The following is a 24,318-nucleotide window of genomic DNA, read 5'->3' as shown; positions in this document are numbered from 1 at the left end:
CCCCACAGCGCCCTCCCGTAGAGCCCCAGCTCCTAGGACAAGGCTGTCGTCCAAGACGTGGTCAGCGGCTGCTCGCTGGACGCATGAGGGCGTGAACGACGGACAGCCCGACTGGCAGACGGCAGGAGTAGGAGGGAATGGGAGAAGCAGGCGTGTAACGGGGTACCGAGGGGGCTGGAGAGTTAGCACTGCAGGTAAGGCGTTTGCCTTGCACGCAGACCACCTGGGTTCGATTCCCAGCATCCCATATGGTCCCCTGAGCACCGCCAGGGGTAATTCCTAAGTGCATGAACCAGGAGTAACCCCCTGTGCATCGCCCGGTGTGACCCAAAAAAGCAAAAAAAAAAAGGGGGGGAGGGAGTTCCCGAGGACAACGCCCAGGGGAGCGAATGCAGGAAGAGAGGCTGAGGAGTGTCATGCTCACGTGCCCAGGGATTGAAGGAAACTACTATTAAATCAACCAGTAAACCATAGCACAGGATCAGGGTTGGGCCAAAGGGAACCAGTGCAGGGTTCAAAAGGGTGGGTAAGTCCCCAGAAACGAACAGGATTGGAAGCGTTTGGTGGGCACGATGCTGGAGCGGGTGGGCCTGGTACTGCAACGAGTGCGCGAGCGTGGTTATGGGGCGGGTGGGCGTGGTGCTGGAGTGAAAGGGTGTGGTGCTGGAGCTGGTGGTCAAAATGCTGGAGTGGGTGGGCGTGGGGCTGGAATGGCCATGGCACTAGCGTCGGTGAGCATGATGCTTGCGTGAGTGGGTGTGGCACTGGAGTGGGTGAGCGCGGTGCGGCTTATGCGAACGGACAGCTGGTGGGCAGTGCGCTGAAGAGGGGGGCGAGAAGTGGGCGAGCGCGGTCCTCACTGAGGTTCTGCAGCACCCGGTCGCGTTCCAGCTGCGTGTCCCTTATCTTGTTCTGCAGCAGAATCAGCTTCTCCTCATACTGGTGCTTGAGGGTCTGCAGCCGCCGCTGGCTGTTCTCCAGCTCATCGATCAACTTTTGCTTGATCTCGATCTCGCAGGTCAGGTCGGCTAGGTCTGCCTGGAAGTTCACCTCTGGGGAAGCAGAGACAGGCGTGACCCAGCAGAAGGGGAGGAGAGGAAGGGCAAGGTGGGCCCTGAGTGCCCCAGACTAAAGGAAATGATAAACCCAGTTAGGGGGTGCATAGAAGGGGCAGCCCTGGGTCTGCAGTTGGGGCCTGGAGCTGCCTGCCCAGCAGTGCTGCTGTGTGGGCATGTAAACTCTGGCAGGCTGCAGTGCCGCCAAAGGGAGGGGAACTGAGCAGAAAGCTCAGCCCCAGAAATGCAGGGGGCTCAGGGGCTCCTCTCCTGCCCTGCTCTGCCACAGAACCAGGCATCCCCAGAGGAGGTACCAGGGCCCTGGAGCCCTGCAGCTGTGGGCAGCGAGGGCAGCAGGGGAGCCATGGGCAGTACTGCCCTGTGAAGGACGGGGTCACCCCCCGCTCTGCATCCAGATGAGTGACCCTGTGTCTGTGGGGATATGGGGCAGCCCCATGCCACTGGTTGGGTGTGAGCAAGGATGGAAGGGCCAGGCCGTAGGAATGGGGTTCAGGCTGGCCCAGCAGTTCCTGTGGCCGTCACTGTCATTCCCATTACTGACAGCTGCCCGCTGGCCTCCTGTGTCCTGGCATCCACGGTGTTGAAGAGACTCACACAGTGCCCGGCCCACCTGGGTTCCGGCTCTTCTGCCACCAAGTCGGCCCCTCACCTGCTCGGACCTGATGCTGACAGGCAGCCTGGCCCAGCTCAGCCCTCCCCCAACCCTCCCCACCCTCCTCAGCCTTCCTGGCCCTCCTCAGCCTGATCTGATCCTCCCTGACCCTCCCTAGCTCAATCTGGTCCTCCCTGACCCTCCCCAGTCCTCCCGGCCCTCCCTGACCCTCCCTGACCCTCCTGAGCCCTCCCTGATCCTCCCCAGCCCTCCCCGACCCTCCTGAATATACCCTGACCCTCCCCAGCCCTCCCTGGCCCTCCCAAGCCCTCCCCAAGCCTCCCCGGCCCTCTCCAGCCACGCACCTTTCTCCTCGGGGTCCGAATCCGAGTCCACCAGGCTCTCCTCGCTGCCTGAGTCCTCGTCCTCGTCCTCGCGGCCCTCCTCCTCCTCACAGCCACTCTCATCTCGCTCTTCCTCCTCCTGGGCACCACAAAGCAATCAGGGGGCTGCAGCTCCCCCTTCACTCAGGCTGAGCCCAGCCTCGGGAGGGGGACCCGGAGCAGAGGCAAGTCCAGATTGCACTTTGTGGGGGCACCGGGCAGCCTGCAGCCCATCCTAGCCTGGTGGTCAGCACCCAGCACCCCCGCAGCTTGAGCAGAGCCTGGAGTCCCTGCCCCCCTGGGCTGAGGTGGGGACTGGAAAGGAAGACCATCAGGGGCCGTGATGACCAGGGTGGCCTTAAGCAGCTCCTCCTGCACCAGGGAGCTGGGGAGGGGGAAACCTGGGGGGGGGGGGGGGCAGCAGGGCCCCTTACCTCCTCCGCCTCGTTCTCATCTGTCTCTTCACTGTTCTCCTGTTGGAGCTTTGCCCTCTTTTTGAACGCCTCCTTCTCTGGGCTGCTCAGAGGGCAAGGGAGGCCAGGTTAGGGGGCTCCCCTGCCTGCCATGAGCATGTGGGCAGGCTGGTAAGGGTATGGTGGAGGGGTTCCCACTCACAGGGCAAAGTTGGGGCTGGCTTCCTGCTCCACTGAAGAGTCTGGTTCCTTAGCTCCCAGCCCAGAGGGAACCAGCCCCCAAACCCGGGGGGAAGTATAGTACTGGAGGAAGTCAGGTGGCTTCTGCCCCAGAGACTATGTGGGGTGAGCTCTCAGGAGGCCTGGGGGTCCCTCTCCATGGAGAGCAGCCCTCTGGGGCGGGGAACATGTCCTCACCTCTTCCTCCTCTGCCTGACCTCCTTCTTTTTGAGCCGTTCCAGATCCTGCTTGGCCCTGCGGATCACCTCGGTGGCATCCTCCATGCTGCTGACCGGGCTGCCCCTGAAGGCGGGCGCAGCGGGGGACGTCCCCAGGGAGTAGGGGCCCCGAGCCGAGGCCCGGGAGAGACTGCGGCGGAGCGACTCATTCATGGCCTCACTCTCCAGGAGCTTCGTCCTGTGGGCCCGAGCCAGCAAGTGGGGGTGGTGAACCTCATAGGCCATCAGGCAGCACCCCAATTCCCCCAGCCTCCCCCCGCACCCCACCGGGCCAAACATGCATTGCTCACTCACCGTAGCTCCTCAATCTCCCGGATGTAATTCTGGATCAGAGCACCAATGGCCTCATTGCCATCACCTGGAGGGGGTGAGGTGGGCAACAATAAATACAACAAACGGGGGTGGGAGCCACAATATAGCGGCAGGGCAATTGCCTTGCTTGCATACCACCTGGGTTCCATCCCCAGCACCATATGTGGTCCCTCAAGCCCTGCCTGGAAAGAGCCCTGAGCGCAGAGCCGGGAGTAAAACCTGGGCATCACTGGGTGTGATCCCAAAAGCAAAACAAACAATAAAAGACAGTTATCAAGGGACCTCCAGCGACATGTGGCGGCTGTCTGAGCCTCCACCAGGGGGCGCCCAGGGCCTTTCTAAGAAGGCCCCTAGCAAAGACTGGTCCAGAGATGCAAATACAGGAATGAACTCTGGGCTCATTGGAAGAAATTTGGAAGTGCAGCAAAGTCCATCAACGGAGGCCGTTCTGCTGAGACAGTTACCACCATCTGCATGGACCAACATGATGTTTAAAAGAACAAAGGGGGTCAAAATGGTTTCATAAGGAAGGATTATTTTGAGGGGTATTTTTTGGGGGGAGAGGGGATTTTTTTTGGCAACACATGGCAGTACTCAAGAGATTCTCAAGGTTTGGTCTTGGAGGCTCCTTCTTCAAGTGCTCAGGGAACTACAGAGTGCCAGGGACCAAACCCGGGCCCCCTGCAGGCATACAAAGCATATGCTCTGGCTGCTGAGCTCTCTCTCCTGCCCACGAGGGATTTCTAAAGCCCGATGTTGAGTGGAAAGGGAAGTGCTAGGAGGCTGTGCACACGCATGTGAGCACTGAGGAACAGAGTCTCCCCACAGAGCAGGTGCCGTGAGCCTGAGAGAGACAGACACGCTGAATGACCCACGACTCGAGGCAGTTCCTGCTCAGAGGCTGAAGCCTTAGTTTCGCTAAACAGAGTGGATACTCAGGAGTTCCTTGTGACCTTAAACAATGTTTCAAGATGCAAGGTGAGAACTCAAAGGCTGCTCTGTGGCAACAGAAACGAAGAAGAGCAGGAAAACTGGTCCTTAGTGAGATGCTTGCCACTGGGTGGGGTGTGTGTCAGGGAGATGGGTCTCTAGGACAATGACAGAGGGACATGGTCACTCTGGACGAGGACTAGGTGCTGTGAACCTCAGTGCCAAAAAGGGGGTAAGGAAAGAAGGCAGGCTGAGGCAAGAGGGAAACTGGGGACACTGGTGGGGGAATGAACACCGGTGAAGGGACTGGTGTTGGAACTGTCCACCTGAATTCAATCATGAATAACTCTAATTTTATAATTCATGGTGATTCAATTAAACAGGAACAACAAAAACCCAAAGGACTTCTTTGCATGCAGGATCCTTGGGCTCAATCTTCAATACCACAAGGCCCCCTGGCTACCATTCAGAGTGGTTCCTGGAGACCCCACAGGAAGCACGACCCACAATCTATGGGTGTGTCTCCCCTTGCCCCCAAGAGAGTTTCAGAATCAACTTTTAAAAAAAAATGCCTAAACGAATAATCCTTGAGTTGACTAGTAGGCTTAGGAGGGTGGTGGGGGCAAGCACCCAGCCTGGAGATGTGCTGAGACTCACCGGCCTTGGCCAGCAGCAGATTGGCCTCCTGACTCATGAGGTGAGTGACGCGGCTGTTGATAGCATCGATGGCCTCCTGCATGGCCTTCACACGCAGGCGCAGTGCTCCGTTCTCCTTCTGCAGCATGGCGTTCTCGCGGAACAGGTCGCTATAGCCCTCAGCGCCGTCCTCACCAATCACCCGCTTGCCCTGGTGAGTAGCCCGGGTCTGAGTTCCCAGGATGAGCCAAGGGGCAAGGAGGCTTCTCCCTGCCAGACCTCTTAACCCCTGCCCCAAGCTTCTAAAACAGCTTGAGCACTGGGTCCCTCAGCTCCTCACAGCAAAAAATAAAAATTAAAAAGTTCACACTGGAGACCTGGGATGGGGCCCAAGTGGTGGGGCACGTGGCTGCATGCCCAGCCCTGCCCAAATCTGATCCCTAGCTCTATTCGGGCCCCCACAGTTTAAAACCTAAAATGTCCACACTTTTCAAGTGGCCATTTTAGGCCTCCCACAATCTTGTTAGAAAAACTCAAATGCCCTGATTTTCATAAAGGCTGACAACTCTTTGGGGGAGGGGGGGGAAGCAAATCTGAGCAAAACCCAGGAGAGATTTCCATTTCAGTCCCTTGGGATGAGAGGGGACTGCTCCAAGCTGCCCATTCTTTTCCTTTATTATGCATGGCATGTCCGCACCCTAGAATGTCTGATACCTCATTCACACCTCAAAACTCATATAAAAGCTCCCCTTCTCCAGGAAGTCACCCCCTGACTTTAATGAGTAGGGTCAACTCCTCCTCCAAGCACTCCAGTGACCCATTTTTTTCTTTATTTTTGTTTGTTGGGTCACACCTGGCTCGTGGTGACTCAGGGCAATCAAATCTGGACCTCCTGGATGCAAAGCCTGCACTCTAGCCCTTTGAGCTATCTCTCTGGACCCCATCACCTATTTTCTGGTCCCACCCAGCAAGGGCAGCGAACAGGAAGAACCATGAGGGAGCAGGGAGCTGCACTGGACCTAAGACCTAAGAGCGAGGCCTCCAGGCTAGGAGCTCTTCTTTCTCTCACTTAGTATTCTAAGGTCCTGAGGCGTCCAGCTGTGCCCTAATCAGGGGGCTGGGCGGGATGGGGGGGTGGTGGTGGGGGAGTGAGAGGGGTTGCCGATTCTGGGCAGGCTCTAGGCTACAGCTGGCAGTGGGGGGGGTAAAGAAGGGGGCAGGGAAGCAGGAGGGCGTGCTCGTGGGCGTGGCCGAGGGGGAAGGAGACGTTGCCGAGGGGCGGGGAGTAGGGGGCGTGGTTTGCGGGCGTGGTGGGGCGGAGTCGGGGCGTGGTTTGTGGGCGTGGTCTAGAATCGGGGCGTGGTCGAGGGGCGGGACGCGGGGCGTGGCGGAAGGCTGGTGAGGGGCGCGGCTCGTGAGCGTGGCTTTAAGCGGGACCTGCTCACCGCCTTGTACTCCATGAGCTCCATCTGCAGGCGCGCGATTTCTGCCCGCAGAGCACTGATCTGCTGGCTCGTCTTGTCCTGGTTTACCACCACCTTATTCTTAATGTTGCGCGCTCGGTTGGCGTATTTGAGGGTGTTGAGGGTCTCCATGAAGTCACGGTCCGAGGGGCTCACGCAGGCAATCATGACGGTCTGGCTGGGGGCAAGGGCACAGTCAGCACCCAGAAGCATCATCCCAGAGCGGAGCTTCTGCTCCCACCGGCTCTCCCAAGGCCTCAGCGCCCTAAGGACCAGGTTAGAACCTGGACGTTGGGGCACAGGATGGCAGGGCTGTACAGGGGCTGGCAGGGCGTCTGGCAAGGGGGCCCCACCTTGCCCTAGAATTCCCAGCACCGCTGGCACTATGGCCCAGCTGGCACTTCTCTCCCCACTGCAAAGCTCTTCTCCGGCTGAGAGGTGAGGCACTTCCCAAGCGCCCCACAGGGTCCCCCAAGCCTCAGCAGAAATGATTCCTGAATGAAAAGCTAGTAGTGAGCTCTGAGGACCAGCAGGTGTAGCCCCAAAACACAGAACATAAAAAATAAATAAATAAAGCTCTTCCCACCCGGTCCATGCAGCCTGCCTGGGCCTCCTCGGCCCACTCACCCTCCTGCCTCCCTCCCACAACTCGAGACATTGATCTTGGGGTACCTGTTGCCCCCTAGTGAGTCCTGGAGGAGTCGAGTGAGCTTGGAGTCCCGGTAGGGCACGTGTACCACCTTCTTGCTCTGGTCCCCCAGGGCACTGATGACATTGCCCAAGGACAGCTGCAGAAGACAGGTTGTGCTCAGCAGAGGGTCCGACACCCCATCTAACCTTCCTCTGCCCAGGAGGGGTAAGGGGGTGAGATAGGACACAGGGGCCAGAGGCAAGGATGAAGGAGATGGGGGGCCTTGCCAGCAGTCGCTGAAAGGGGAAGGTGGCCTGTGGGGTGCAGTGCCTACCAGGCCACAGTTGATGGAGATGCCCTCCTTGGCTCTCTCGCCTGTGGCTCCTGTGCGCTTCAGCCGCTCAGAACCCGCCAGGTCCACAAAGTGAAATTTGGCCGTGAGCGTCTCATACTCGCTGGAGGGCGCTGAGCCTTCGGGAAGCCCAGTCACCCCCTCACCCACCTGCAGCGGAAGAGGAGGTACCTCAGTGGACAGTCCCTGCCCGTCCCCTGCTCCTGGTCTCCCACTGCCCCCCAGGAATACCACCTGTGGTACTCTGGGTACAGCCCGACCCCTAGACCCTGCATGTTTTGGTCACCCATTGTACAGATGAAAAAACTGGGGCTCAAGAAGCAGAGAAAGATCGACATGAGGTGGTGGCAGACTCCAATCCCAGGTTCCCCCCAGCACACAGCCTGGGGCTTCCTCACCAGGTCCGGCTGGGCGCACACCCGCATCTGACACAGGTGGATGGTGAAGATGGCATGGGAGCGGGAGCTCTGTACATTCATCTGGGTGCTGGCTGTGGTGCGCGACAAGGCCCCCTGCTTCAGGCACTGGATCAGCTGCAGCAGGGGGGGCAGAGGTAGGGTGAGAAGCGGGGCAGAGTTGGGGCGGGCGCTGCAGGGCCTTCCCAGACTGCTCACCTCCTCCTGGGAATTGATGAGGCGGGCGGTGACACCCGTGGTGTAGATGCCCCCATTGGCGTCCTCGTGGATCTTGATGTTGGACTTGCGGTGCCGGGAGTCGGGGTCCCGTGTGCTGTCGAACAGGTCCAGGATCTCCTCATTGTAGAGCTGCGGGGGGATCCGCGTCAGTTCATGGGGAACCTCAAGGGCTGATCTCTCACGTGCACCTGCCCTATGGCTTGCAGCATGGAAATGGAACCATCCGCCCAGGTGACTCATCTTTCTCCTGGGGGGGGGGGGGCGGGGGGCCCAACCAGAGCTCAACAGTGGCCGCCCTCGGGGCTCCTGGGGACACAGACCCTGCTTGGGTACACGTGGGTGAGGAAAGGGGGACCAACCTTCCAACTCTCCCGGAGGGAGGAACGTGTCCTGTGTGTGCACTAGACTCTCTGAGGACTGGGTGGGGTGGGGTGCGGTGGAGGGAGGGGGGTGCCTTGGGACCAGCATGGAAGAGGAAGTGGGTGGGGAATGGGTGGGGAATAGGAGGGGAGTGGGAGGGACATGGGGAGACTGTGGGCAGAAGGGTGGGGAACAGATGGAGAATGGGTGGATTGTGGGAAGCGTGTAATAGGTTGACTGTAGGCAGGGAATGGGTGGGAGGTGGGTGAACAGTGGGTGGAAGGTGGGGGGTTTATGGGTAGATTGTGGGTGGTGGTGGATAGTAGGTGGATCATGAGAAGGGGCACTGGGTGGACTGTGGGTAGGAAATGGACAGAAGGCTCTGGATAGAGGGGGGTTATGGGAGGGGAGAGGAAGAGGGAAAAGGAAGAGGGAGATGAATGGGTTGTGGGGCTGGCTCGGGGTGGAGTTCCCGCACACAGCCTCATGGAGATCAGGAGGGCTATAAATTGGTTTCTTTTGCAGGAAATTGTTGGGATACCCCCAGCAGGGCTCAGGGTAGGAGATGGGGATCCCAGACCTGTGTTCCGTGAGCCCACCTTTTTGTGTCAAGCAAGACTCTTATTTGGCTACTTCTGGCCATGGGGATCTCACAGCCTCACAGCCCATGACCCCCTCGCTGCCCTGGAGCTCCCCAGGCACCCCCTGATTGGAATAAATACCTCCAGGAACTGAGCGCTGACTTTGAACTCCGGCCCCGCCACGCCCTGCTCCTGCGCCCGCCGCTTCCGCTCAGCGATACCCCCAAAGAGGTGCGCGATGGCCCTCGGGATGATGCCCTGCTCCTCCTCCGAGGTGACCGTGTCGAAGCCGGTGCCCATGGTATAGGTCTTCCCGGCCCCTGTCTGCAGGGGCAGAAAAGAAAGAAGCCTGAAACCCAGCCCGAATCCCTGTACCACCTCTGTCAAAGTGGGAGCCCAGGGCAAGAGAGGCTCACCTGCCCGTAGGCCAGCACCGTGGCATTGTAGCCCTCGAAGCAGCCCTCGATGAGCTTGCTCACACAGGTTGAGTAGATCTGCTCCTGCCATGTGTCCAGGTCGAAGACAAAGTCATAGGTAAAGGCTTTGTCTTTCCCCAGGAGGACCTGGGGCTCACCTGGGGTGACAGAGGTGCAGATGTGACAGCCCTCAATCTTCTCCTTTGACAGCTGCGGCCGGATCCTGCCGGACAGGGAGAGCCCTGAGTCAGAGCTGTGTCCCCCAACTCACTTCCTCACCCTTGGAGGAAAAGGAAGGAAGCTGAGGGATCCCCTGCGACCAAAGGCATAGGGCAGCCTTTGTGAGTTACCGTCACAGTGACACCAACACCATCAAAAGCAGCCATCACTAACACCTACTGAACACCTCTGTGCTGATAGTGCTGGAGTTGATCCCAGTTTGACTCCTGGCACTGCATATGGTCGCCTGAACACAGGGACAAGAGTGATTCCCTGGGCACACAGCCAAGAGCACTGCCAGGTGTGGCCTAAGCCACCTACTTCCCCCCAACCCCAACAACATAGCATTGGCAGGGCTGAGCACGTGCTTCACATGTTGGAAGGCCAGATTTGATCCCTGGCACCCTAAGCGACCACTGGGAGTGGTCCCGGAACCCAACCCGCCAAATAGGTTGAACTTACATGAACTATAATGTATAACTACAAATGAGATATGTGTTACCTGCCCGACTATACAGACAAGGACGTTAAAGCTGAGGGAATCTAATGACTTGAGTAGGTTGTATAAGGGGACCAGGGAGAGAGGAGTCAGTACAGCTGTACCCTGAGTTCCAGAGGAGAACAGCACATCTGTGGGGACCCCGGGAAGAAGCCAGAGCCCAGGGGACACCCCGGAAAGCTTCTCCCTCCAGAAGTGGAGGAGTCTGGCTGGCCAGACCAGCACAAGTTTGCTCCAAAAGGGATGCTGGGCCACCCCCAAAGGGCAACACCCCCAATCTGGGTGGGACCCCCCTACAACAGAAGAAAGGTGATATGAGGGCTCAGCTTGGAGGCAGCCATGGATGGGGTCCGCCATCCCTTCCTCTTCTTCCAAGCGGCCATCGCCCTGGTGCGGTCCCCATGGCAACCAAGTGGGAGTCAGTGAGCATGCGTGGCAGCGATTGGCACGGAGTACCTCCCAAATGCCCTCCAGTACAAGGGGGGCGGGCTGGGCGCTACCACTCAAGGGCGCTCACAATGAGCTTCTTGTCAAGCTCCCACTGACTAAGCCAACATTTGTGGAGAGAAGAAAAGAGTGAGGGGACACCCAGCAGGGCACAGGGGTGCCTCAGACTCAGCACGGGCTCTAGTCCCGGCTGCCTGGCCCCAGCCAGAGCGGCGGAGAGGGGGAGCGCAACACCTGGCTGAGAAAGAGACAGGGGGCGAGGGGGTGCGGGAACGTAGCCATGGGCACGAGTGGAGGTTTTCTGTATGAGGAAAGGGACCCCGCCATCATCTACCTTAATCCAGTGTTTAGGGGCCACCCAGTCAGATCAGGATTCCAGGGGAGAGTCTGCTCAAATGCAGGGAGACAGGGCGGCCGGCAATCTGGAGGGATCAGGGTCTAGAATTCTGGGCCCCGCAGCCTGCTGGCCTGGGGTCTGCAGATGCTCCTGGGAGACAAGGGTCTGGCCCAGGCAGCCTCAAGACCCCCCTAGCCTGTCCGTGAAGCCCAGCCCAGGAAGGAGCCCCCCTTACCACACTACCTCTTGGGCAATGGGATTTCTGGATTCAATTCAAACACCATTTAATTACCTCAAGCAGATGGTAATGCTGGTGATTGGAGGAAATCAAATCACGGTCCCTGGAGACAGAGGGGGCAGGCAGGGGCGGGGGTGCAGCAGCTGAGTCTGTCAGAGCCCCTGGGGCCTGGGATGAGGGGGTGCGAGGAGGGGATTCCGCAGTTTAGGGGCCCTGCATGCCCAGATGTGGGATCCACTGGGGTTCAGCTGCGCCACCAACCCCACTTGCAGGCTGTGGCTGGACAAGCAGGGTCCCCAGAGCAAAGGGGGTCAGGCAGACCAGAGAGAGAAGTCAAGGGGCTGGCGTACATATTTGGCCTGCAGGAGTCCGGGTTCCATCCCGGGCACAGCCCCAGCACTGCCAGGTGTGGCCCCAACACACAGGGTGAGTCACTAATATCCCCAAACAACATCCGGGAAAGAACTTGATCGAACACAAAAGAAATCAGGCTTTCAACACCCAGTGAAGGAGCCTTGAACTCTGCACCCATTTTCCAGGAAGGAGAGTAGAAAACTGTGAAGGGTGGACATCGGCCCTGCTCTGTGGTGTCCACAAGCCCAACCATGTCTCAATTTTGCCTCCTACTCGGAATCAGTCACCATCCCCCCCTCCACGCCCCCAACGGAGCTAGGGAGCACTGCTGGAGGAGTCAGCAGTGAGTGAGGCTGGCTCTGACTTCCAGACCCACCACACAGGACCAAGACCTGCCCTGGTGGGTTGTTCCAGCCACAAAAGGAGAGTCCTCAGCCTGACTAGCTAGTGGTCAGGAACCAGCAGGCAGGTACCAATGAGAACCAGCAGGGACCAGCAGAGACCAGCAGGGACCAGCAGGAACCACCAGGGACCCACAGCACTGTGACTGCAGTCTCTTCTCATGGCCACAACTGAGAGCACCGTGGCCCCATCTCAGGGAAAAGTGGACCCTTCCTGTTGCTGTGTCCAGGACAACTGGTCCAGCTCGGTTACCCGCTGGGGGCAAGAGGGGGAATTATGGTTGCTGGGGGTATGAGGAAAGCAGATGAAATTTAAGGAGACATTAAAAAAAAATCCTCAAATCAGGGGCCAGAGAGATGACCTGGGTTCAAACCCCAGGACTTCATATGGTCTCCCCCCACCACCACCACCCACCCGCCCCAGTCTGCCACTCAGAAGTGATTCGTAGGAGTAAGGCCTGAGCACAGCAGGGTGTGGCCACAAAATTAAAAATAACAACAACAACAACAACAACAAAAACCTCTAATCAAAAGAAGTTGGGATTTTTTTCTTTTTCTTTTCTTTTTCTTTTTTTTTTTTTGGCTTTTGTACCACATCTGGCAATGCTGAGGGGTTGCTGGGAATCGAACCTGGGTGGGCAAGGCAAGCACCTTATCCACTGTACCAACTCTCTGGACCCAAAAGAAATTGTAATTTAAGGCAATATTTTTCTAAAACAAAATTCAAATTGGCAAGTTCTGACCACTTGGTCTGAATATCCTTTCTGTCCAGGACCACCGGGGCATGGCACCCGGAGCTGCGGGCTCCGGCCCTTCTCCAGGGCCCACAGAAGAGGCGGGAGCGGGCTCGAGAGGCCCAGGAACGGTCCAGAACAGAGCTTGGTCTATTTGACGCTTGGCACCCTGCGGCCGGAGGGGCAATGGGAGCCGGCCCGACGGATGGAAGAGAAAAAGGCGCCGGAGCTTTTCTGTGGCAGGATCTTGGCACCGGCGGGGCCGCTGCACTTCCTCGACGCACAATTGAGTGGGAGGGAGCGTGCTGGGCTGTTACCGCGATCCCCGCCGGCCGCTCCCGGGGAACCGCGCTGCGCACCAAGGGCATATGAGAGGAAATGCACACGGGCACACTCCCACCCACCCACCCACCACGGCGGTTCGGTGCACGCGGGGAAACGCACCCGGGACACCCCCTCCCCCAGCACGATGCGCGCGGGGAAATGCACCCGGGGTACCCCCGTCCCCAGCTCGGTGCACGCGGGGAAATGCACAGGGATTCCCCCCCAACCCCCAGCTTGGTGGATGCGGGGAAACGCGCACGGGGCACCCCCACCCCCAGCTCGTTGCACGCGGGAAACACACGAGCACCCAACACCCCCGCCCCCGGCTGGTGCACGCGGAAACGGGAACACGCACAGGGGGTCCCGAGGGACACCCTCCCCCCCACCCCGCCGTCCCCCCCGCCCACACACACACACATCCCCATCCCCAGCTCGGTGCTGGTAGCAGCTGGGACAAAGGCCCCAGTCCAGCAGAGAGCTTCGGGAAGCGCTGAGCTCAGCGTTTCCTTGGCACTTTGAGACAGGCACTTCTCCAGGGAGAGCATAGGAGGGGGAAAAAAAAGTCCTTTGCAAAAGGGTAACGTGCCCAGAGTCGGGAACTCCGAGCCTGGAAGTGGGAGGATGGGCACTCCCTTGCCCCACCCCATGACATCATACACGAGCCCGGCCAATCAGAGGTCCTGCCCGGTGACCTTGGGATGTGGGGTGGCTCAGATTCTTGGGTGAAATTTGTCCCCTGGGTGAGGACACCTCCACTGACTCCTGCCCGCCCCCTCCCCCCAATCTTACCATAAACTAATGTTACCATAAACTAATGTTAGTCTCTGCCCCTTTCTTGAAGGGCTAGGGTGTTAAAACAGCTAACCAAGAGTCCTAGACAAGTATTACCATGATGGGCTACAGTCACAATGTCTGTGAATCCTCACCCTTTTCTGGCGTGACACCCCTCCATAAACACACACACACACACACACACACACACACACACACTGGCCTGAGCGAACTCTCCTGCTCTATCAGCCCTCCGTGTGGTCCCTTCTACCCTCATCAACGAGGGCTCAGAGAAAAAGGGAATAACTCAGCTAATAAATAAGAAGAAGGTGCCTACCTGCCCCCCACCCCCACCCCACCCCACCTCACCCTACCCAGTCTTAGCCCGGAGCTGCCCCCAGGAGGAGAGGGCTCTCTGGGGACTTCCAGATGGGCAGGCTTTGCCTGAACCCCTCAGATAGCTGGAACCCCAACATAACAACTGGGGGAAAGTCCTGAGGGCGACTGACACTTCTCCTTCAGGAGCTCAGGCAAGAGAGGGAGGGAGAGACTCATCCTTTCTTGGAGGGGTACCCATAAGCCCCAGTGCTAATCCCCGAGTCTGACTCCAAATAAGTGTGTGTGACAGAGACAGAGAGAGGGGACACATGTGATATGTATGTGAGTGTGTATGTGTGTGTGTGTGTTTGACAACGAGAGGACGTTAGTGCCATCATGGGTGTCTGTGTGTGAGAGGTCATGGCTTGAGCCTTGAGTGGTGGCTGTGACCTGCCAGACACCTTCGTCTTCCTCAGGACAGGGGGGGTCAAAGGGCAGCTCTCGCAGGAGGGATTTAGATAAAGCAGCCACCAAAGCACTTCCTGCCTGGAATCTTCTTCCTGAGTCAGTCAGTGACAGCACCCTCGGGCTCTGCATTCTCCACACCAATTTCCCCTCTGGAGGACAATACCTAGAGTTTTGGGAGCGCCTTTGGGCGAGCCGGTTTGCTGAAGCTGGGTACTATTGGTGCCCAGCCGGGCTGCTTAAGCCTGCCAGCACCAGGAGGGGGGAGGGGGCTGTAGAAAAATGATCCCCTCAGAATCTCCTGGGCTGATCCCACCAACAGCTGCAGGCAAGCGTTTTCCTGTTTTGGAGCTCTGAGCCCCCCTCCCCCCAGGAGCCAGAGAGCTGGAGCGGGAGGCTGCGCGTGGCGGCGGCAGGACTGTGTTCCCGGCTGCCCCCCTAATAGGCATCCTCGCTGGCCCGGCAGCCTGCCAGCTGCGGGAAGGCGCTGGGAGCGGATCGCAGCTCCCTCAGGGGAGTCTGGCTCCCAGACACGGCGCGGCAGCATCTCCCCACTGCGCCCGCCCGCCCGTCCTCGCTGAAGGGCAGGCGCTCAGGGCCCGCTTGGGGTGCGCTCACTGCAGGGAGCCATGGGGGCGAAGTCTGGAGGCTGGTTGCCCGCCGCCCTTCTCTCAGCCTCTAGACCTTCCCCAGCCAACCACCCCCCTCACATCAGCTGCCCTCAGGGACAGACCCAGCTCTGAACCCCCAAACAAGCCGGCTTTGTATTGGGGGGGTCAAAGGGCCTGGGTTTCAGAGGTCTGGCAGGCCCGGTGAGGGGTCCTAGCAACTCTCTCTGCTGGATTCTGACCCAGAGCCAGTTGGAGCTGATGATGTGCCCGGAAAACCCTGCGGAAAGGAAACCTTGGGGTGTCAACCCAGCACCCCAGGGACGGCCTACACTTTTAGCTCACCTCTAGTCATGAGAAATACCAGGATGACTTGTCAGGGCACTGAGGGCAAGTCATGGACATTAAATAGGCTTAACTGTCCCCCTCCCCCAGAAAGCCTGAAAGAGGGGGATTGGAGGGGGGGGCGGTGAGAATGGGAAGTAAAGGCAGTGAGGAGCAGGGAAGCCCCCTGAGAGAGCCTGGTCCCGGCTGGGCCATCTGACTCCTGGGGTATGGGGGAGGGGGGAGGCAGCGCCTGGTCTCAGCTGGGCTCCAGCCTCTCCCGGAGCCCCCCACCTCCACTGTCATCTGGCAGGGGGTTCCCACGACCTCCCAGGAGATCCGGAGCCTGGCTGGAGCATCTGCCTCTGCAGGGGGGTAGGGGGCAGTGCTCAGGGGATCCTGCCTTGCAGAGGAATGTGAGCAACAGGCAGTCCAGCCTGAGGGGGGAGGCTGGGATGGGGGACCCGATGCGGTGTCCTGGGGAGAGTCCTCTCCATGGTGGAGTCCTCCTGGGGGGGCCTCTGGGAACAGAACCCCCCCTCCCCACCACCACCATGGTCTCCTCCAGTTGTCCCCCACGCCCAGTGCTCTGATGGCAGGTTCCTAAGGAGGGCACAGAGGGCAGGGACTTGGGGAGCTCATGGCCTCACAGTCCCCTAATCCCAGCCCCCCCAATCCCCAAGGTGAAGAATCCAAAACCTGGATATTTTGCCAATAGCCCCCCCCTGCCACGTTGACTTCTCAGCCCCCTCAGATATGGAGGGCAAGGTCTTGGGGTGAGGCCAACAGCAGCAACCAGGACCCTGGGCCAGGCTGCCTCAATGGTGCAGCAGGGAGGGCGCCTGCCTCACACGTGCCTGGCCTGAGTTCAATCCCCAGCACCTCACAGCCCTGAGAACCACCGGGTGTGACCCACAACCCAGGAAAAAATAAAAAAAAAAAGGGAGGTTGGGAGACGATCCCAATAGTAGGGTTCTGCCTTTTGGGGAGGGGGAATAAGTGGGTCACCCCAGAACCTCAGAGACCTTAGGTGAGGTTCTGGCGCCCCCTAAAGGGAAAGCCCTCCCCCACTCCGTCTATGGGCACCACAGGCCTCCCTCAGCACTTCCCTCAATCAGGGCACCAGCCCCCAAGACACCAAGGTGGCAGGACACCCCCAGTCTGGGGGGCAGTTAGGGTAGGTCAGGTTCCGTCTCCTGGGGCCAAATCCAATTCCCTCTCAGCACGATTACCACACAATGGGGTCACTGGGGTTCAGAGGAAGAGTTGGCACTAGGCCTGGCCCAATGATGACACACACAAGTACATGCATTATTATAGGGTAACACACATTCACACACTCACACTCCCCCCCTCCCACACACACACACACAAATGACTGCATAGAAAAAGGTTGGAGATAAACTCACTTTTCCTCTTAAATAGCTTTTTTGGGGTGGGTTTCTGTCTTTTCAAAGGGAGCTTTTCTCAACCAATTGTGCTCAGGGGATCACTGTCACTGTCACTGTTCCCCCCCCCCCCCCCCCCATTGTTCATCAATTTGCTCGAGCGGGCCCAGTAACATCTCTCCATTGTGAGACTTGTGAGACTTGTTACTGTGTTTGGCATATCGAATACGTCACGGGTAGCCTGCCAGGCTTTGCCGTGTGGGCGAGATACTCTCGGTAGCTGCCGGGCTCTCCGAGAGGAGCGGAGAAATCGAACCCGGCTCAGCCGGGCTGGCCATGCGCAAAGCAAACGCCCTACCTGCTGTGCTAGGATCACAAGGTATAAATGATTCCCCCCACGAAGGGGTCCTTGCAATTCAGCCCTTTGAGCCATCAGGGTTGAACCCTTTGGGTCCTTTTTATAATTTTATTTTCCCTTATTTCATTTTATTGTTTTGGGCCCATACCCGGCAGTGCTCAGGGCTCACTCCTGGCTCTGTGCTCAGGAATCTAACCCAGAACCTGGTACTGGGTCGGCCAGGGGCAAGGTAAGCCTCTCCCTGCGCTATCCACTCAGACAACTACTGCTCCTGTGCCCTTTGCCTGTTGCTGCCTCCTGCCCCATTTTCATGAAACAGCCACAGCTCCCATTCTGCTGTTGGGAAAACTGAGGCCAGGAAGGATAACTAGAAAAGGCTCCCCAGGGCTCTGCCCCAGCCCTGCCCTCAGCCCCCAGAGCTGAGAAAATGAGGGGGGTCTGTGTCACCTCGTCACTTCCCTGTCCTGCTCCGTCCTGCTCCACTACACTTCCGTGCTGAGGTTTTCAAAAGCTGAGACCCAATCAGCCAGCAGAAGGGTGCACCCCACACCCCCTGTCACCCCCCCTTCCGGACCTGTGGTTACTTACCAGCTCACTTCCTCCTGATGACATAAACCCAACTCTGCATGGAGGCACAGCCAAGCCCTATGGGATCTCCAATGAGGTCCTGGCTAGGTTCTGGGGCCCCTGACCTGCCAGAAGTTAACCACCAGGAACCCTGTGGGCAGTGGCTGGCATGGATGGGCCCTGGGCAGGGTTCCAAGGGCAACTCCCCCTCCCCACACCTCACTGTCCTCTTGGGTTCCGACTCTCATTCAGACAGATATTCAGGCATGTAGCAAGAGCTCAGAAGTAGCCAGAAAACCCAAATAGGGGTGCCAGGGGTGTGCAGTGTTCCTGGCTCCCCCCAGGAGTGGTGCAAGAGGAAAGGAAGGAAGGCAGGCAGAGATAAGTGGGGTGGGGCAGACTCAGACCACAGCCGCTCCCCTGCAGCAGGGGCACTGGAGCTGGGGGCTTGAAAGGGGCTTAAAGAAACAGACCATGTGACTTGGCTTCCTTCCCCAATTTCCACTTTGCCAACTCACGTTTCTTAATAGCCCCCCGCCCCCCTTCCCCTTCTCCAGCACCAGCAGCAGGCCAGCAGGCTGACTGGCAGGTCAACCCCAGCCTTGCCCACAGGCCCCTGAACCCAGAGTGCTCAGCATCTAAGAGGATTCCTCGATAAAGCCATCTGGCTGGAGAGGCAGGCATGGGAATCTCCGGGTGCAAAGGGAGACCTGGGTGTCTCCTAGAGGTCTCTCAGCCCCAAGTCCTGGAGTCATTTCCTCTGGCCTCATCAGGCACCACAGGGCCCTTGGCCTGGCACTTCTCACGTTGGCCTAATCTAGCAGCAGCTGTAGGCATCCCCAGGTGTATGTGTGTGTGTGTGCGCACACACACACATACATACACATGCACACACAAATGCGCACAGATTCACACTTGCACATTCACATGCACCAGTATGTCCTGGCCAACCCTGACCACCCAGGCACAAAAGTTGTCCTGAGGTTGCCGGGGGGCACTTGGTCAGGAGAGATCTGCAGAAAGTTCACAGACAGCACAACCTGGCGAGCCTCAATACGCTGCCCTTCCACAGAAGCTCCACTCACCCCAGCCCACCAACCCACGCTAGGGGAATTTCTCTCCATCCCCTCAGGGGCACTGTCTGCTCCCTGTCCCCCCACCCTCAGCTCTCTGATTAGGAGCTGGGCTCTGTCCAGGCATTGTCTACCTTCCACAGAGGCTGCCTGCTGACGCCTGGTGTGTGCCGGGCTGGGCGCTCATGCTGGGATAGGAGGGGAGGAGTAGGAGGGGGGAGCACCTTCCAGGGTCCCTTGAAAGCCTGGCTGGCACTCTAGATGCTCAAAACTCCCCATTCCTCCAACCAGACCCCAAGTGGGGGTGGGCACTAGCAAGGGCAATCTGAGAGGGCTGCAGTGATGACACCCCACAGAACTAGGTCCAGTGGGCAGGCGCAGCTTCTCCGTAGCGAGGATCCTGCAGGGGCGGGGGGACAGAGGGCTCCTCTAGACAAGGACCAGTCCAAGGGTTGCCCCATCTAACCACCCCCCAGTCCATCCTCAGGACCCTGATGGGCTGGGGGCACTTTAGCTTCCTCCTGTCAGGTAGGATCTAGAGGAAACCCCTATGGGAGGGGCACCCCAAACCCCTTCCTTCCGGCCTGGCTCAAGGGGGTCCATTTCCCCCTCTGCAGCTGCGTTTACACATGTTCTCTCTCCACCCAGTCCCCCCAGTACCCGACGGGTTTCTGCAACAAGGTCACATGCCCGCAGCGCTGGCCCCGCCTGGCCAGCCCCCTAGGCACCTGCGGGCCTTTGTCTCTCCTGACTGGCAGGGGGCCCCCATCCCCAGCCCTTCACTCCACCCCAAGCTCTGCAGGCTGGTCGGGTCAAACCCGGCAGCAAGCGGGAGATTTTCCACGATCCTTTCTGATCTTGCCTACCGGACGGACATCCCGGGATCTGGGTAACCTCTGACCCAGGGGCTCTGGGACAGACACAGCCTCTCTGACACACCCCGAGATGAAAGCTCATCCCCGCTCCTGCCAGCAGCCTCCCTCGCAAGGAAAAAAACCCCAAATCAAAAGTGGGGCGAGGAGTGTGTAGAAGGCATCTGTGCCCACACAAAGGACGGCTCCTCTGGGCAGTACTTGCTTCCCGGCACCTCCATGCCCCCTCCTCAGAGAGCCCCCAGCCTCCTCCCCTCCCTTCCCGATTGTCAGCTGATCCCTTCAAATCCCAGGGAAGCCAGCAGGCCTCCCCCTAGTTCTGACCTAGGGCTGGTCAGCGCCTCCTGGCCTCCGGGCACAACCTGGGGACACCCACCTCTTCCTCGCCCCTTCCCTTCCCTCCTGGGGCAGGGCAGAGGGCTCGCTCTCAATGCCCGCCTGCTCTGACAGCCCCGATCTTTGTCTTCAGAACCGGCTCCAGGCAGGGCTGCCGGCCAGGCGGGACCCCTGCTCCGAGCAAGCCGGGCGGGTGGACGAGGGGACAAGGCCCCCCCCCCCCCCGTGTCCCGTAAGAGACAGCAACCCCCTGGGGGGGGGGACGCCAAGAGGAAATAGAGCTCCCGGCCCGGACCAGAGCTGGGTGTGAAATACCGGATTTCCTTGTTTATTCGATTTTCTGATCATTAAGGGCTACCAGGAGGGGCCCCAATGCCCACCCCGACAAAGCCACCGTCCAGCAGCTCCCCCCGCCCCCGCCCCCGCCGGTGGCCGCTCCCCCTGCAGCCGCGGGGCCAACGCGGCCGCGTTCGGCGGGGAGCGCGGGCTGGGGCGCGGGGCGCCCACGAGAGACAAAGCCCGCGACGGTGTGGCCCCCCGCTGCTGGTCCCTACCTGACGGCCACCTTCACGCAGCAGTCCCCCTGGCCGGCCATGGTCCTCTGGCGCTACGTCCCTGCGCCAATCAGGGGCGGAGGTCCGGGGGCCACTGTCGTAGGCAGCCAGCGCGGCCGCGGGACGTGGGTACGCGCTCACGGCTGGCGGAGGCTACGCGGGCGACCAGAGGTGACATGCTCGCGGGCCGCTGCAGTGGGGGCTCAGCCGCGGCCGGGGGCGGCCCCCCGGGGCCCGGCCCGCGCGCCTCCCCGCGCCATCGGGCTCCTGACAGCCCGCGGCGCCCCGCGCTCCGCACCGCGCCGCACGCGCGCACACACCTCCCGCCCGGCCGCCGCCGCGCGAACAAAGGGGGCGGGGGCCGGGCCGGGCCGGGCCCCGCCCCCGCGCGCCGCCAGCCACTCCGGACTCCGCCCCGTGCCGCCGCCGCCAATCCAAGGCCCCGGCCAGAGGCAGGGGCGGGGCTTGAGCCTTTAAAGGGCCCGCTTGGCTCGTGTCCAGCAGCGGGCTGGGGGGGTGGGGGAGGGGAGGGCGACCGGGAGCGGGTACAACCTAGGTTGTCTTGTCTTGGAGTGAGAGAGAGGACGGGCAGAACTTCCGCCTCGATGGGGACCCTTGTTTCAAACTGGGACGCAAAGCGGGAAACTACCCAGGGTCACCAGGTGGTTAGAGGCTAAGCGTGGGTAAGAACCTAAGTCTCCCAGAGGACCGCTCCCTTGGAAGCGTCCCACGGACCTTAGCGGTTTATAGAAAGCACCGGGAAAGATTCCCCCCTCGGCATGTGTTCCAGTGAATTTGCTAGCCTTTGCCCGGCCTCCAGTCTATGGTACTTTAGAGATCGTCCTGGTGCCCAGGGGCACTTCCCTTTTGCTAGACCTCTGCACTGCACTAACCTTTATGACCCACAGATGACCTCATTGGGACTCATTCAACCGCTGCCTGTGGTGGGTGTGGGAGCGGAGGGTCGGAGTGGGCAGCGGGAGCCTGTGGGAGAAGCAGTAACAAAGGGGGCACTCAATCCTGCACCTGGGTGGAGGTTGGGGTCGGGCTGGGTGGGTGAGGGGGCTGAGAAGCCAGCTGCCTTTATATAAAGAACAAGGGGACTTCTGGGACCCTGAAACAGTCCAGTGATGGAGGACTGGAGGGGGGTCCCTCTCCAGTCCACCCCCTTTCCTTCCCAGGCACCTTCTCCCTGCCCCCAAGCCCCAACATTGGGGCCATTTACAGGCCCCCTCACCAGCTGCTGTCCCCTCCCTCATTTCAGCCAGCTCTGGAATGAGCCCAAGAGGAGGGCCCAGCTGCAGCTCCAGATGTGGCGGAGTCTCCCCCGGGAGGGAGGAAGGGGTGTCTGACTCCCAGTCTCTTGCATCACCCGCAGATGATGAAACCGCGTCAGATTTGGGCGGTGGAGTCTGAGGGTGCATCTGTCGGTGTCATTCTCCTCCACAGCCTCCCCCATAAACTGGTCCACTCAGTGACCCAGACCCTGTCACTGCAAAGGCAAATTTCAAGGACAAATAGCCATCCTCCCTCCCCTGCCCCCCACCATAGAAACAGGAGTGCCCAGGCCCAACAATGGCTTGAGAGAAGGGGCAAGGGGAGGCGGTCTGGTGTCCAGCACTTGAGCTTCTGGGGACTCTCTCTGCTCTAGGAGCCCCCTCCCCCCCGCAAGCCCCCAGAGGAGGAGGATGGCTGAGCTGGGTCAGACCCTGAACATTCTCTCCCCATCGTGGGGGAGACACATTTTCTAAACTTATACACCAGTTTTTCTATGGGAAGGGGGCAGCAGTGGCCTTGGGTGCCATTGAGGGGTGTTTCCTATTTGCTGACTCCAGCACATACCACTGGTAACTCAAACCTAAAAGGTCTATCTATATGTTAAAGAAGAAGATTTGGGGGCTGGAGTGATAACAACGGGCAGAGCATTTGCCTCGCACACAGCTGACCCAGGTTCGATTACCAACATCCCATATGGTCCCCCGAGCACTGCCAGGAGTAATTCCTGAGTGTAGAGCCAGGAGTAACCCCTGTGCATTGCTGGGTGTGACCCCAAAAGAAAAAAAAAGAACATTTGGTGGGAGTATGGGGTGGTGCACACCTGGCTGTGTTCAGGGCTTTCTCCTGGCTCTTTGCTAAGGAATCATTCCTGGCAGGGCTCAGAGGACCATATGGGGTGGCTGTGTGCAAGGTAAGCTTGCCCTACCCACTGTACTATCAATCTGGCCCTGATTTTTATATTCTTCCTGAAAATGTGGCAGCAGGCCATATCAGTTCAGGTACCTCTGACAGGGCGTGTTCTATACATCTTTCCTTCTGTCTCCCATTTCCCAGCCGGCGTGGTGAGACTTTTTCAGTATTTCAGGTGGAGAAGCAACAGACCCAGAATTTGAACCAACTCTCCAGCCCACTCCCAAGTTGCCATAGCCTCAGGACAAGAGCACTGGGCTGACCCAGACTTGGTCCCAGGTACACCGTTGGGAATGCAAAGCTGCTCTCTTGCCTTCACCCAGACCAAGCGCTTCGGCTGGGGCCCAGCACTGGTTTCCGGCCAGGGAGATCCCCTCTGACTGCAGTAACCTTCCTGACTCACAGCTTCACTGCTGGAAAGTGGCGCCAGAGCTGTGCTGGCCGCCCCCTCTACATCCCTCCAGGCCACGATTTGTCAGGCCATGTGAAGCAGGGAGGCCCCGGGGCGGATGGCTCAGGCTTGCTAGAGGTTAGGGTCTCAGGTCAGCTGGGCCAGACTCTTTGGCATCTCTCTCCTCAACTGCCAGGGGCAGCGGGGATGCCTAGACCCTAACTCCAGGGTACCACTGCCCAGAGCGAGGGGGATCACTGGGGATCCAAGCAGCGTGGGAAGAGCTGGATGAGACCATCAGGAAGCTGCCCTTGTTTCATCCTCTGTCCAGTGTTAACCTGCCATCACTTCCTCTCTGCTCTATTCCCACCCCTCCTCCATCCTCCCAGCTGCTCTTCCCTCCTTTCCAAAGCCTGAGTGTCTCTACACACCGCCCCACCCCCAAACCCTTTCTCCTTTGCCGGACAGACTCTCTCAAACACACCCTTCATTGGGCCCTTGTCTGGGCTGAGGCTCTTGTCTCCACCCCCAGGCTTCTTGGAGTTGCCATCATTTCTCCTGACAGGAGCTGTGGGCGTCTGGGCAGATGGAACTTGAGGCAGTTGTGGGGGGCCCGCTCCTAGGCAGGAAGCTCCCACATTACTGTAGTTAAAATACTCCAGCAGCAACTTGGGGCAGCCATCTGGTCCTGTTCTCCTCAGCAACCCTCCAGAGTAAAATAAAACCCCCTCCAAGGCCCTAGAAATGACTCCAACGGTCATCAAAGGGTGAATCATCCTCCTTTTCATTATCTTTAGGGTTAGCCTGGGCATGTGTGAAAACACCGAGTTTTGACCAGCCTGTCTGGGACTCAGGACCCCAGAGAAGATCTATTGGGGTGCAAGACTCAGAAATCTTAGCTCTTGCCATCTCAGCCTGACTTCCTCTGTTACTGGGGGAGACAGACTTACCCATAGAGGAAACCAGAATTCGTTAAAAATAGCAAGGAAGAGAGAACACTGCTGTGGATTACAAACACCCTAACAATGCTAAAAAAGCCCAACTATTTCTGGTTCCCAATGCTAATGAGGACCTAATGAATAATACTCCATTTGACCTCAAACACAGGGTCTTCTACTTCAAAATGCTTCCTGATATAGTATGGCAATTCTCAATGTTACAGAATCCTGGCATTGGAAAGAAGTCAAGGTTGAGTTCAGGGGTGAAACTGAGGCCCAGAGAGGTAAAGAGACTTGTTTGAAGTTGTATAAGGTAGGAATTGAAAAGTATTATCCCTATATACACACACACACACACATACACACACACTCTCACA

General features: G+C 59.0%; 1 protein-coding gene across 4 annotated transcripts in view; it reads right to left on the bottom strand.

Annotated features, from left to right (window-relative positions):
• The window catches only part of KIF21B (kinesin family member 21B), a 39,103-nt gene extending 18,332 nt beyond the window's left edge, over window positions 1–20,771 (bottom strand). For 3 of the 4 annotated variants that reach the window (XM_056110845.1, XM_056110843.1, XM_056110844.1), the window contains exons 1-14: window positions 20,426–20,770; window positions 9,239–9,461; window positions 8,964–9,146; window positions 7,861–8,010; window positions 7,645–7,779; window positions 7,229–7,396; window positions 6,936–7,051; window positions 6,246–6,441; window positions 4,822–5,011; window positions 3,217–3,280; window positions 2,882–3,100; window positions 2,486–2,567; window positions 2,034–2,151; window positions 861–1,052 (exon numbers count right to left, since the gene is read on the bottom strand). In XM_056110845.1, coding sequence (XP_055966820.1) covers window positions 861–1,052; window positions 2,034–2,151; window positions 2,486–2,567; window positions 2,882–3,100; window positions 3,217–3,280; window positions 4,822–5,011; window positions 6,246–6,441; window positions 6,936–7,051; window positions 7,229–7,396; window positions 7,645–7,779; window positions 7,861–8,010; window positions 8,964–9,146; window positions 9,239–9,461; window positions 20,426–20,466 — 2,077 coding nt within the window. In that variant the 5' untranslated portion in view covers window positions 20,467–20,770. Of the gene's footprint in view, window positions 1–860; window positions 1,053–2,033; window positions 2,152–2,485; window positions 2,568–2,881; window positions 3,101–3,216; window positions 3,281–4,821; window positions 5,012–6,245; window positions 6,442–6,935; window positions 7,052–7,228; window positions 7,397–7,644; window positions 7,780–7,860; window positions 8,011–8,963; window positions 9,147–9,238; window positions 9,462–20,425 lie in introns of all 4 variants that reach the window. The other variant, XM_056110846.1, reaches the window with a different exon arrangement.
• Window positions 20,772–24,318: the final 3,547 nt, after the last annotated feature.

Source organism: Sorex fumeus, unplaced genomic scaffold (assembly GCF_029834395.1).
Source record: "Sorex fumeus unplaced genomic scaffold, SorFum_2.1 ptg000010l, whole genome shotgun sequence".
NCBI lineage: Eukaryota > Metazoa > Chordata > Mammalia > Eulipotyphla > Soricidae > Sorex > Sorex fumeus.
The sequence above is the reverse complement of the archived record's forward strand: the minus strand, read 5'-3'. Positions and strand labels throughout refer to the sequence as shown.